This window comes from Bremia lactucae, linkage group LG8, assembly GCF_004359215.1.
Source record: "Bremia lactucae strain SF5 linkage group LG8, whole genome shotgun sequence".
In the NCBI taxonomy this organism is placed as follows: domain Eukaryota; phylum Oomycota; class Peronosporomycetes; order Peronosporales; family Peronosporaceae; genus Bremia; species Bremia lactucae.
In genome coordinates, this window is record NC_090617.1 from 3,672,772 (window position 1) to 3,686,343 (window position 13,572).

Sequence of the window (13,572 nt, forward strand, 5' to 3'; positions counted from 1 at the left end):
TCGAGGAGCCCTTGGTACTGATGTGCTGCCGCTTGGCCGTCCTGTGCGATAAGCCTTATCACAGAAGACCGTCTTGCTGGCTTGCTGGCTTGCTGATGATCCCGGCAACTGCCTCTCGGATCTCGTCCGATGAGCGGTATAGCGAGACCACTGTCTGTGGCATAACGACACCAGTCGATATGTCGGCAGGAGCAAGCACAGGAAGAAGTACGCACAAGGTATTCAGCGCTCATCACTCGTCGATATCAACCGGTTTGACCACTGTTGCCAGCAAAAGGTCTGGCTCGAGATTCTCCAAGCAATTACAGCGCTGAAAGGAGTCGGTTGGCTTCCACCTTGGCGCTCCAGACTTTGCTGCAGCTTCAAGAGCCCACGAGGTACACAGTTCGCGGGTCTTCAGCGACACTGCCTTGTTCGTCGCATGTTGTCGGATGCCAGAGAGCTGCGCTGTTTGCGGCGTGCCCAATGCACTCAAGCATGTCGACCTTGAGCGTCGTGATAAAGTCCACTGGATGTGGAACTTGCGCGAAAAGACGCATTAAGGCCGTCACATCCGACTTGATCTATGCTGAAATACTTCTTTCGATAACTTTGTCGTCGTCGTCGATCAATGCAAACGCGGGTGCGCTATTCCGGCGGTCCGACGACAACTTGTTGAACGATCTGCTGTGTTGTCGTATACTTTGCGATAGGTTTGGAGTCGCAGCCGCAGCAACAGCTGCCGATGCGCTTGATGGTATTTGCGAGCTCGAGAGAGTCGCAACGTTTTGTCGTGCTGTTTTGTCGCCTGGGACCGCAGCTTGTGCATCATAAGCGTCTATCGATGGTAGTAACGGAACCAGCTCAAAAGATGGCGCAGCTAGATCTCTACTGGTCTCAAGTGACTCAGCCTGGAAGGTATCGACAAGTTCGATTGGAAACGAGACTTCTCCATTGTACCCGAGACTCGGGAAGTCACCGATCTCGCCTTGATCGAGGTCGATGATGCTAAGTGTCGCATCAAGGGGGGTTTATTGAGACTCCATTTGGTAGTCGTTGTTGGCATCTGCTGGATAGTCGCTTGGACATTCGCCTCCGCCGTCTGCTAAGACGACAGTGATGACACTGATACTGTCTCCGCCAGTTGTGCAAGTAGTGCATGCTATCTCATCTAGAGGGTTTTCCATGTCAACTTTTGCACCGCTCAACGCAGATTGATAGTCGTTGTCGCCACCTATGGCGTGGCTTGACGACTCATTCGCTGCATAACCGCCTGTGCTGACGTTAGCCGTATCAAGGTCTTTTGTCGACTCTGCCGTCTGCGTTTCTAATGTTTCGTCTTACACGTTTGAATGTGCTTCTTTGTCTCGATGGGTTGTTGTTTCTGCACTCATTTGAGTCATCAGCGTCGACTAGCGTTCGCACCCTGCCGATCCTGACGAGTTGTGCTCCGACGCTGTTTGTGCAGCCCGCAAAGCTCTGCTGTGACTGCAGCTCGAGCCTTCACTCTCGCTTCAGACTCTCGTCGAGCTTTAGCTGCTACGTTAGCACGTTGCACTTGTCTAGCAGCATTGCGTTGTTTTGCCTCTGTTGCTGCAGCTTCAGCGATGACCTTTCCCGCGGCTCGAGCTCCTGCGTCTCCGTGCGCCTTCTACTATTGCTTTAGCCGTTGTGCCACCTCAGTAGCCGACTTGTATCGCATGCGTTTGAGTTCTTTGCGTGCTTCCTTTCTGTCCTTGCTTGGGTTGTCGTTGAGTCCTCTGCTGCCACAATCGCGATCTCGAGAGTGCAACGAGCAGCAGCGACCAGTGGGTCCTTGACCTTGCAGTCCTTGCGTAGACGTTGCAAGCTGAGGCACGATCGACATGGATCGTTCTGGCTCAGTCGTGGGTGGTGGACTGCCACTTCCATAACGCAGTCGGATCAGTCACAAGCTGCTTGCGAATCCGTAGTAGTTCTTGCGAACACTCTGTAGAGCAATCCAGCGTGGGGGGCCGTGGTAATTGTCTCCAGTACCGTCTACTAGCTCGGCATCGAGTACGTTTAGCCTTCTCGCTGCCGACACCCTTGAGTGAACACGAGATGCGCCGAGCCCAAACAAGCCGAAAAGATGCACCCTCGTTCAATAAGCTACGAGCATGCTCATCGAATCCGAAGCTGTTGCTGCCGCCGCAAAGGGATCCGCCAGTCATCAGCGAGATAGATCGGCGCCCGAACGCGAAATTGTCGTCCTTCCATGGAAGTGCGTCACGTTTGCTTGTATATACAAACGCGACGATAAGCAAGCTGTTCGTGCACTCGACCCTCTCGTGTGTGTCAAAGAGATCACGCACGCGCTGACGGTCGACTTCAGATCCCGCCTTGTCTTGCAGTTCGGCTCAGAATGCCACGAGGGTGTTGATTTGAGAGTGCAAAGCCCACTGGAAGTCACGCGTATAGCCGAGGACAAAGCTGCGAACGATGCAGTAACACTAGTGCGAGCCGTTCCGCTAGCACATGGGTCTCGGTGACAAAGCGCGGTGGCGCTTGGAGAAAAATGTAGCCACACATCCACTCTTCGAGAGTACGGCGCTCTATGCAGTCATTGCACGTTGATAGCCGTCACACACGAGACGTAATTCGCGTACAGCACTCACGTATAGTTCAGCAAGAGGATCATTGTAGTCGTTATGAGGTCATTTCTTTTGCTGTTCTTGCTGTTGAGTAGCGTTATCGGGCTGTGCGTCACCAGACAACGTGGCCTTAAGAGAATCGTCGTCACTCGACGTCCAGGCGGCATCTTGAGGGGGAGGGTCCAGTACGTGCACTTACGTCGTAGGTCGGCGCGGCGGTTGATTTCATGGTCGGTACAGGCGCCTCGGCTGCTGATGCAGGCGTCTCGACTGCTGTTGCCATGAGCTCATCAGTAGCAGCGTCATATATTCACTCCTGGTCGGCAGAGACTGGTGGAGGTGACGAATTCGTAGTGTCCACCGCCGCACTATGTGCATTGGTAGGGTGACTAGCATCGTTCCCTGCTGCGACAGCATCGGTGGCTGTGCCGTCGACGTCGTCGCCACTATGGTCATGCACGTCAGACAGGTGGCTGGCTGATGTCATTTCCCCCATCAACATAAGACGGAGGAAAAAAGGAGGATATTTCAAATTGATTTGCTCTGAACTATGCAAAAAAGCGATAAATACTTGTTAAGTGGTGTGCCGACAGCGCTCTGCATGAGCTTAAGCTACTCTTGCCGATAGACTGTCCAGACTAGTAAGAACAGGACTACATTAGACTCAAGCCACGTGACCTCCGCAGTAGTTGTAAGTAAGGATATTTATTTATAATCTAGAAAGCTCGTTGGCTTTAAAGCTTTCTTTTCGGTATATGCGATATCGCTGTTACTGATTGTAGAAACACTTTGAGTGCTCCGGTGCCATTCCCCTCCCCGATCAGTGAATCACGATGATTTCAGCAAATAAGTTGTCTAATCTGCTTAAGCTTAATCGTCATTATAACGGCGCAATGTATAGTGTGAGTACTGATTGTTTTGACCGTCACGCGTACAGTATAGAAAGTACAGGTGCTATAGATTTACGAGACGATGCAATGATGAAGTCAATATGTAAGCCATCAAAGTAATTTCTGATTGCAGAAGCAAACTCAAATTGCAATATTCTAGAAAGGTGAAAGCTACAGATTTCGCTTAACCAGCAAAAAAAAAATCTACTGTTGACCGTCAATGTCACAAGTGTCAGCAAGCCTTTACTTAAAGACTTTTGAAGGACCAACTTAGAACTTAATGCTCTCAGCATTTGATCACTTCAGATGTCACACCGGACGATACCTCTTCAATCTCGAGCTGTAAGCTTTTTCGCCATCGAAGACTTATCAGCGATAAACATAATCTCTGAGGGCTGATTAGTAGTCACTCAACCGGTGGATAGTAGCCATTTCCTTAGATGTGTTCGGGTCAAGGTGTGTCACGTAGCCCTGCTTAGCAAAGGGCTCGTACAATATGCGTCACTCAAATGAGGACTATGAGCAGCATCGCACTGCTTTCTTATACGAGAGGTAGTAAGATATTATACGAAAGGCAGCAAGAATAAGCTCTTACAGGTATCAAGGGGCATCAATCATAGTCTCGGCCGATACCTTGAATTGCTCATGAGCCAGAACTTGTGAGTCGGTGCGTCCGTGTCGGATAAGGCGCATAAATGCAAAGATGAAAGGTGGACCGACAAGAGGGATGTACACAAACTGTAATGTCAAGCCCCTCGTACGAGGCTAGGTGCCGGACATGCGATGTTATATTGCTTATAAATTTGTTTAGGAACATCGTAGAAGCCATCTCGGAGTTCTAGCATCAGAATGGTACTGTTGATGCGAATAAACCTGCTTGACCCGTCCTGAAAGACGAGCGCACTCCACGTTATCATAACCGCTTGCTACTACTAGCTTCGACTACCTGATGAAGCACGCTAAAAAGACTATTTTGGAACTATTTAGTACTGGTAATATCCCCCATCTCCTCTCTAAATTGTGGACTCCTCTCTGTGAGGGGCGCGCTTCAACGGGAACGTCGTATCCTTTTGAAAATATAATCTCGGGAAAGTATCTTTCCGGTCCGAATATTCGCTTTGCTTTTGAGTACTCTTAAAATGTATAGTTTTCTTTTTGACTACAACCAAGATTACGGCTTTAATTAGCAATCATAGGTGCGACATCCGCGTCGACAATTTTCATACAGACAAAATTGACTCGTTGCCGCCTACGTATAACCATTAATAAGTAGGTAGGATACACAACAATAATTATTAGGGGGATAACAATTTTAGTTATCAAATGCTTGATCGTGAGGCTTTTATATAGGTTTGATTTACACGCTTAATCGGATCATAGCACATAATACACGCTTTATCCGTTGGTATTGCTGTTTGGCATCGTCACATGTAACGATTCACCAAATCTAAAAGTATCCATAAGAGTTTTGATCCAACTCGAATACAGATATTAATTTGCTACCTTATTTCACTCTCTTGCACTACCTACATTTACGCTGGGTTTTTAAGTTGGCTTGCAGCATGTTTGAGCAGCAACGGAATTCGGCTGATGGGCTGGCATATCTGCAGCATGCTGAGGAGCAGAATGAGAAAAGTGCCAGAGGAAGAGAAAATGGTCGTATTTTTAAGGGCAGAAAAGTTTCAGTAGGTTAGAATTTTCTTCTTTGCTTGACAATACCAAAACTTAGCACTGCAATGCCCTTCAAGTTGCTCGCAAATGCAACATAATTACCGCAATGGTAGCACTGTGCGGAGCAGCAGGAGCTGGATCTGATCTCATCATCAGCCAATTAGGGTGAGCTGCCACTTCCTCTCCAATCAGATTGAGGAGGTTTGAATTTTCATAGGATTGCGCAGTTGCAGCTAATGAATATCAGCTTAAAGGTCTTGTCCAACAGCTTCCTCATTCGAATATCCATTGCTTTCTGTGGCACTTCCTGCTGTCTTCCCTGGTTAAACAGACCAGTTTGGTGTGGTTGACAACAGTTTGACTCGTGATCTTGTTCCAGGCTGCCATTATCAACGCATTGCTGTGAGCTTTCCACCTTTTACAGCTCAATTTTTTAGGCTCGTCACGGTCCTGGGCATTCTGAAGGCGATGGCGGCAATAATGGCGCTTAAAGCTAATATGATGCCAGCATCCATGGGCTTAACCTTGGGTATTGCATTGGGCGAAATGAGGAGAGCATTGACATTATTAAGCTGAACGTCCTCCCAAATCTTTGAGGGAGCATAGCCAAGGAGGAGAAGGATCATGCGCTTCTGTTTCTGTAAGGCAATTGGTTATAAGAGCACAAACCAAAGGTTTTCTGAGTCTTGCACGTATCAAAGCAAATTTTCATGTCCATTTCTAGCTTCAGAAACCATTCCTGGAAAAATACTATCGGAACAACGAAAGGTCATCCAAGCCCTTTCGTTGTTCCGATAGTAACATTCCAGTTGAGCACCAGTCTTTTTTTTGGAAAGTACGCGATTTCCTAGCATGCCCGATGAAATAGGGCGGAAGCTTCTCTGATCCATCCGCATTTAGTGTTTAGGCGAGAGTAAAGCGGGTAATAGTTACTCTAGGAAATAATATAAGAAATAACGGAAAAATATCGATCAAACCTTAATCTTTTTCAGACTTTCAACTTCCTCTTGCTGAATTATTTTCTGAAGACATAATGTCGAAGGAATATCGGGAGGTGTTGTCGGCTATGCAGTTGTCACGAAGACCAAGGAGCAACAAGCTCATGCGGCAATCGTGTTTAGCCTCAGCGACTCTCAGCTCATGAACGACAAGTTCAAAGGAGTCAAGGTTGGTCCTCGAGAGCTGTCACCGGATACAAGACATAGTAATTGGCTAAGGCCTAAGATTTGGCACGGCCGGCTAAGTTGGACATGCCAAATTTCACTTTTGTCGCATCATCACTCAGCAGTCGCAACAAAACGAGTCGACCTACTTTTAGTATCACTCACAGAAATAAACATTAACATTTTGACATAGAACAATTCTCTATTATAGCATTGACTAAAATTGCTGCCCGGTAAACAATCTCACAAATGGCGGAAAGCCGACTGCTAGCGTTAGAGCGATTGCTTGAGGAGAAGCGGCGCCAGAAGCAGATTTGCCTGTCACTGGCTATAAGATAGCAGATGAATGACTGTATAATGAAGTTGCTGCTGCAACGGGGTGTCCTGGTACATAGATTATTATTTCTTAAAAGAGGAACAATAAGGAGAATCAAATTTTATCTATTAACTGTTTTAGGTAAAATTAAAAATATATACCAAAATAATTAATACATCAAAAATATACCAAAATAATTAATAAATACAACAGTATACCATGCATGTATAATAAACGTACGAGTATACACAAACTTGGGATCATGAAGATATATACTACACTTGATCTTAGCCATGAGGCAGAGAAGGTATCGTGAAGAGATGTGAAGTTTGAAGACGCTGTTATTAAAAAAGTGTCAGAAGTGTAGGACGGAGTTTTAGCATGCTTCAATCTAGTCGCGTAATCAATAAACTTTCGAGTAAATTAAGACTCTGTAAGACTGTTCCATTTACGTTTTCTAATGTTCAGACGATATTTGACACATATCCTGTTCTAATTATTGTATGATCTTTATGGCTGAAATATGTATAATTCTGGCATGTTCCGAAACTTTGATGTCCCAACCCTGCTACCTCTTGCTGGCCGTACATCAACGATTGTGTTTTGCTGCATTTTAATACCAGCGATAGATAGCGACGACGAGCAGCAGCAATCTAGTAGCTTCTTCGAAGATAGATGAAGAAGCAAATCCCATCACAACAAGCAACTAAAATAATTGAAAAGCGCCAAACCAGAAAGTGCGGAACGTGCCACCAATTTGGTCATAATCGTAGGACCTGCCCGAGCAAGGACGCATGATTGTATGCTTCGTTATCTCTAGTACATAGTGCATGATAATTAGAGGTTTTTCCATCCAAAATTGGGTTTAACTCGCCAATAAAACAGAATACATTGATTAAATTAGGGAGGCGCTAGTGAGCGCTCACTTTCTGCTATTGAGCACGGACCCTAGCTTTAAGAACCCTGTATGTCTCTTTGATTGGCCGAAATGGCCTGAGAACTTCTGCAAATACAGCGGTACAAAAGCGAGGTGGAATGGTGTATAAACAGAAACCAGATGTTTGTAGATTTCTAGATATCACTCCACCGCATTTCCTATTCATTTACATGTTTTTGCTGCTTTCAAGGCGGTCAAGTAATGCCTGGAGAGAAGAACGACCGCCAAGGATATGCGAGTGCTCTTCCTGCTGGAGATTGTGCACGCCGCGAGGTGTATTCGTGACACTCTTCCTCTGCAGGGTGCTAGCAATTCGCGTGGGTTTTAGCCCGGCGATAGACAGCTGAATGACTTCTTGTGCTGTTCTGCATTCACAGCACGATTTCTGGGATGTGCAGAAAGTTCGGCGAAAGGCTCGTAGTTTTGAAAGAGACTGTTACTTCCACTCTACAGGCTGTCTTTTCCTTTGTCTCTTCCATTACATTTCGCCTGGCGATGAGGCAAGAGAAGGCACACCCATTGCTACGAATTATAATGACATACTTTCGGTGAACACCAGGAGCCAACTGCTTTGCCTTCCCCGCGTAAGAGCATTTCAGAACAACAGCTTTAATGTCACCGTCTTTCCTGTTCCCTACGCGTCGCTTTGTTTAATGGACAAAACAAAGCCCTCGTCTTCCACACACGCGTCTACAATTATTGAAGGTGGTTAATACGCGCTCTTTGACTGATTCTGTGTGGCTCATTGCAGAATTTGGGAAGAATTTGTAGACGGGAATCTTTATATTATAGTACCATTTCGACCAATCAATGAGACGCACAGGGCTCTAAAAGCTAGGGTACGCGCTCAAAAGCGAAAAGTGAGCGCTCACTAGCGCCTCCCTTATATTTTTGCGAATGATTTAAGATAAGTTTGTAGTTTCTATGGTTTTATAGTAAAGCTAAATAGCAACGCCATCAATCATACTTTTCATGATCAGAAGATTGTGTTTACTCGTACGTGTATTATACATGCGTGGTATATTTTTTGATTTATGAATTATTTTGGTATTTTTAATATTTTGATTATTTGGTAAATTTTTGATTGATTAATTATTCTGGTATATTTCTATATTCCCATAGTTATACTTAACATTTATTAATAATACTGTTCTGATAGTATTAAAGCAGCAATGCGACAGTTCTGTTCATTAGGGTATTTAAATCTGGCAGTCGTATCTTTCGTTTATTTGATTGACGATGTATCTAGTAGCCGATTTGATAGAAGGAATTCGTTCCAGCTTGCTGAACCGAGCGCTAGATTCTATCGGGGTCGGTAGCTGACTTCATTAGCTCGTGATGTCTTGTTAGGAATGGCATTCTTTATAAACTTGCTTTATAGGAGCTCGATCCTTTGACCTCGTGTAAAAGTTCATAGAGTTGGCCCTTTCTGAATATTCACGTTGACCGAAACAATATATAATTGAAAAGTTTTACTTTTGCAGATCTAGCCACGCAAGTAATGGCTTCACTGTGGCATCAAAGCATTAGCATGAAGTTTCGAAAGCACTGCGATGGGCTTAGACGACAAAATTCTGACCTCAATCGCAGAGTGTAAGAAAATCTCGATACGATTCTACTCTAGTCTCTTGCATCAAAGAAACGCATTAGGATCCCATATCATCCCTATAAACCTAGAAAAGACGGGTTTCTTTCGTTCTCCGTTTTATCAGTCCGTCGTACTATCGAAACGAAACCTCCTGATTCCTCCCATCTTTCGTTAAAAACGCGAAAACATTGATCTGCTAATAAAGTCACACGGGAACACGTGACTTTTATTGTTACAACATCCCAAGCGACGCTTTCAAAGAAACTGCTCGATTCGTGCGTCTACATTGAATGGGTTCAGTGTTTTTAAAAGGAGCAGGAAGGCTGTCGACAGAAACTTGTTCCGGGTCTTTCCTTGAATCTAATTTTTGATTCATTGAAACGATTCGTGCGAACGAAACTTTTCATCCTTTAGCTAATCAGCTCTTTTTAAAGTCAAGAGTCCTGAGATCAAGTGAAAGGGCTCTTTTCATTCATTCCCATTGCCAATTTTGACATAAAGGGCATCCTTCTTTTCTAAAGCCAACGATAGTAAAGAATGTTTTCAGTCAAGTACTTCGTGGCATTACTCGCTGTTTGCGCTATTCAGTCTTCCGCAGCCGAAAGTTACGATTTGCCGGACTACTCATCTACAGTCGAGAATACGCTCGACACGCTCTACGATACGCCATGCCCGGAATCGGTGACGAAAGCGCCGATAACAATCCTTCCAGTACCAGAGACACCGCAAATGTACCTCCCGATTCGAGGTCCGTTTGTTGGAACCATGTCCCCTCCAATCGAGTCCGATGCAACAGCCCCAGCACCATACTCTTCAGTACAAGAGACTGGAATGTACGATCAATCCCCCATTGAAGCTGTCAACGCGACTCCGTTTCCGAGAACCATGGCTCCTGTAATGGATACGAAGACGTTTGCTCTCGAGACGCCATGCCCAATATTACCAATGCCACGTCCAGAAATGACGGCTCCGAAAGAGTCAACACCTTCCGTAATTACCCCATCAAAAACACGGAGCCCGGCTCCAGAGACATCAACTCTACCAACTGAAGAGTTGAGTTCGAATACATTCGCCCCGTCACTTCCCGAAATCGACGCTTCTAAAGAGGTACCACTGAGCCCCATGACGCCAGCTCCAACGATTCCGTGCCCGATATTTACGCTCAAATCGGACACTTCAGCCCCAGCGGTCGTCCAAGAACCAATTTCATTCGCAACTCCACGACCTTTTATTACTACGCCAAGTTCGATAGGCCCCATTGATACTTCGCCGGCTCCAACGATCCCGCGTCCAGTCTTACATCTTGCTTTCGAAACTACTACACCGGCAAACGTGTCGAATCAAAAAAACGAGTTTGATTCTCCTGTGGCGACGGAAGTAACTACTTTATCACCAATGCACGAACTCGAGTCGATAACCTTTGAACCAAAGACTCCGTACGTCCAAACATTGGCACCAACGGAGACGGTTACGGTCGTCCCAGTTACTAAAACTCCCTCGCCTCCTTTCAAGAAAGTTTCGACATCGCGCCCCACTACATCGTCTCCGATGGTTTACACCCCATCGCAGACGGAGGAAGTTGTCAATGTGACAGAAGTGCCGTATTTAACGACCACACTTCTTCCTGAAGTAGCGCAGATGGGAAGCTACGAGGCAACGGAGATGACGACAGTGATGCCAAAGGAGAGTACGACCGAGGAAGCAAATGTTGTTATCTCAACAATGGATATGGACGATACGGTTTCAGGGTCATTGCAAAAGTCGCAGTCTTCCAATGGATTAAGGGACTGATGCTTCAATCTACTTAAACTCGAATCTTTTCGACCTTCATCATTGATTAGCCCGATGTAGCTTGCTTTGCAGATAGAACAAGTGATTAATTATGCAAATGGGACTTTTTTTTCCAAATTCATGTGATTGTAAGAAAAAGGGGGGCTTTTACGAATGCTTTTTAGGCATGCACGATATTAGAAAAAAAATAGAGCAACATGAATGTCTCAGAGCGTCGCAAGAAGTCTCTTTAAGACGGTATCGAAAGTAGTGACATATTTCGATAGCAAAACTTCTCAGGCTGATGTCGATCGTTTTTCATCATAATTAATTTAAGGTCCAAACTAACAAAAAAGGCTCCTAATTCATGCGTATCTCTTTTTTTTTCTTGCTATTGGCGTAAGTTAATTTATTCTCTTTTTTCCAGCTACTAAAAGCAATTAGCAATTCAAAACTTTAGCATTAGTTGCATGTATTATCGTATACCGAAAAATTGGCCAATACATCGCCTTCCTTTTAAAATACACCCAACAAATGTACCGAACCTTCTTTTCTCACTCGTTTCTTCTTCTTCAGCTCCGTTTTTGCAGTAATGTATAGTTGCAACCTCCATCTATGTGAATAAATCAAGCTTCCACGAGCTACCAAAAAGTTGCCGACTCGATCCGCCAATGTCTCTGTTTTCCTCTATTGCCACATTAATAGTCGACTACTCCCGTGTGCGTCTGCACTATTCCTTTTCGGAATAAAAATAAATTCGCGTGGCAAAAAAAAAAAAGACGACCATCACTCTTTTTTTTTGCCACGTCTATTCTGCATCGATCGTCATTTCTTAATGGTGTTAGGTAAAGCTCAGCAACTCGCGCAGCAACTGCTCGTCTTCCTTTTTCACAAAACGGCCTTTCACGCGCAGTCGCGAGTCGGCAAAATTCTTTCGCACATCGTATTTCACCTCTTTTCGCCACACGCGCTTTTGCCGCTTATCTAAAAATTTATCAATTCGTTTTCGTCGCGAATCAGGCGAATAGGCACCTACGAAATTCTGATTCTGACCCTCTTTGCATTTATCATTGCCGCCGTACGGTCGAGCAGCGCCCGGAATACCAATGGGTCGAGACGTGGACATATTTGACGCTCCGGGCAAACTTGTGAGAGTGCTCGCAATACCATTATTTGACTTGTTGCCTTCATTTTTGCCTCGTTTCACCCCTGGTTCGGTTTTGACTTGTTTCTCTAAAAAATCTTCGGCAAAACTAAACCCAGCCGGTGGCGTGATCCCTAACCCCATGGATGGCAACGAATTCGGCAACGAAGCACCAAGGGAAGCGCTGTAAAACTCCCCATCAAGAATATCTCGTGCGGACACATCGGTAAAGGACGAATCAAATCCAAGTTCATCCCATTCATCCAATGATTGATTTCGGGTTCCCGATGGAAACTGCCACGGGGCAACAAAACAAAAAACAGAGGTCAAAACGTAGCCATTTGCCACTTTGATATTTATACACTGACCTCATCTTTTGGGGTGTCGCCCAAAGAGCCAACGTTAAGAAAACCCAGATCCAAGTCGTCCAAGAGATCAATAGACGACGCATTTCGATTCAAGACACCACTGTCCAACATGGCTTCAAGTGTAGTTGGATCACCGGCATCAAACTTTTCCAATGCTTTTTGCAAAGCTTCGTCGCCGCTAATAATTAAATCCTGGCAAATGCAAATGCCACAAAAAAAAAAAACAGACGAGGACATGAAACTTTAAGACACCATTTGCAATTTTGTGGCTAAACGGTTGTTGCGCACCTTCAACACGCCCTTTTGAAATCGGTCAATGTATCCGCGCTCTTCTAAATCCGATGCACTAAGCAAACGACTGGAAATGCTGCCACTGCGCCCCCTTTTTGTCATGGGCATGGTCAAACTCCCAGGCGAAAAGGCGGGGGGAGTGTGGGAAATCATGCCCAGAAAATCGTCCGCGCCCCAGCCAATCGAGTCTTTGCGCGGGATACTGCTGTTGCCGCCCGATATGGATACGGCAGCGGCAACAACGGAAGTTTCCTCTTTTTCTTTTTTTATTGCCACGGGCAACGTTGGCGGCAAATGGCTCATAATAGAAACTGGCCAGAGCAACAACACGTGTGTCCATTATGGCAACAGAGAGGCAGAGTGTTGGTTGCCAGTGACTTACGTTCGTGTTCGCGGTACCCTTTTGCTAAGTGTCTAAAGCGACAGGGCAGCCTTTGGGCCACACCCTCCTTGCTGCAAGACGGCAAACGCAACACAAGAATTTAAAATTTGCATATGGAATAACACTTCTATCGTCCGAGTGAAATTATAGCGCTCGATTGTACCTTAACGAGGACTGGTGACTCGGACGCAATCTCCAAGCGCCGCCGCTCAATTCTTCAGGCTAAAATGCAGTTTCGCTCCGTCACCGTCAACCCCCTTTCCTGTGAAACCCGATGATTCCCTGGTAAATCACATAGTTTAAGTCTTGCAATCGACTAGGGAAAGGGTAAGCGTGACAACTGCTGTACCCACTTATTTTGCCCATCCTGCTGTCTACTAGTCTACGATAAGCCGCCTCTTCACCATCTTTTCAGTATTATGCGTGCATTAAACTGATGGCAACCGATTTGCGGTACGAAT

General features: G+C 45.5%; 5 protein-coding genes across 5 annotated transcripts; 2 read left to right on the forward strand and 3 right to left on the reverse strand.

The window, feature by feature from the left end:
- Positions 1 to 362: 362 nt before the first annotated feature.
- Positions 363 to 1,846, reverse strand: CCR75_007074 (uncharacterized protein; the record flags this gene model as incomplete). Its single annotated transcript, XM_067965138.1, has 5 exons — positions 363 to 563; positions 591 to 987; positions 1,021 to 1,306; positions 1,405 to 1,630; positions 1,658 to 1,846. 5 exons carry the CDS (start codon positions 1,844 to 1,846, stop codon positions 363 to 365), a joined length of 1,299 nt encoding a protein of 432 aa, XP_067815859.1.
- Positions 1,847 to 2,117: 271 nt separating this feature from the next.
- CCR75_007075 (uncharacterized protein) lies at positions 2,118 to 2,489 on the forward strand (the record flags this gene model as incomplete). Its single annotated transcript, XM_067965139.1, has 1 exon — positions 2,118 to 2,489. The coding sequence occupies one exon, from the start codon at positions 2,118 to 2,120 to the stop codon at positions 2,487 to 2,489; it is 372 nt and encodes a 123-aa protein (XP_067815858.1).
- Positions 2,490 to 2,901: 412 nt separating this feature from the next.
- On the reverse strand, positions 2,902 to 3,087 carry CCR75_007076 (uncharacterized protein; the record flags this gene model as incomplete). The annotated part of the gene is made up of 1 exon (XM_067965140.1): positions 2,902 to 3,087. The coding sequence occupies one exon, from the start codon at positions 3,085 to 3,087 to the stop codon at positions 2,902 to 2,904; it is 186 nt and encodes a 61-aa protein (XP_067815857.1).
- Positions 3,088 to 9,693: 6,606 nt separating this feature from the next.
- CCR75_007077 (uncharacterized protein) lies at positions 9,694 to 10,947 on the forward strand (the record flags this gene model as incomplete). Its single annotated transcript, XM_067965141.1, has 1 exon — positions 9,694 to 10,947. One exon carries the CDS (start codon positions 9,694 to 9,696, stop codon positions 10,945 to 10,947), a length of 1,254 nt encoding a protein of 417 aa, XP_067815856.1.
- A 296-nt stretch (positions 10,948 to 11,243) lies between these two features.
- On the reverse strand, positions 11,244 to 13,328 carry CCR75_007078 (uncharacterized protein). The gene is made up of 4 exons (XM_067965142.1): positions 13,275 to 13,328; positions 12,727 to 13,182; positions 12,439 to 12,630; positions 11,244 to 12,364 (listed from the first exon to the last, which is right to left on the reverse strand). The coding sequence occupies exons 2-4, from the start codon at positions 13,030 to 13,032 to the stop codon at positions 11,768 to 11,770; spliced, it is 1,095 nt and encodes a 364-aa protein (XP_067815660.1). The 5' UTR covers positions 13,033 to 13,182; positions 13,275 to 13,328; the 3' UTR covers positions 11,244 to 11,767.
- Positions 13,329 to 13,572: the final 244 nt, after the last annotated feature.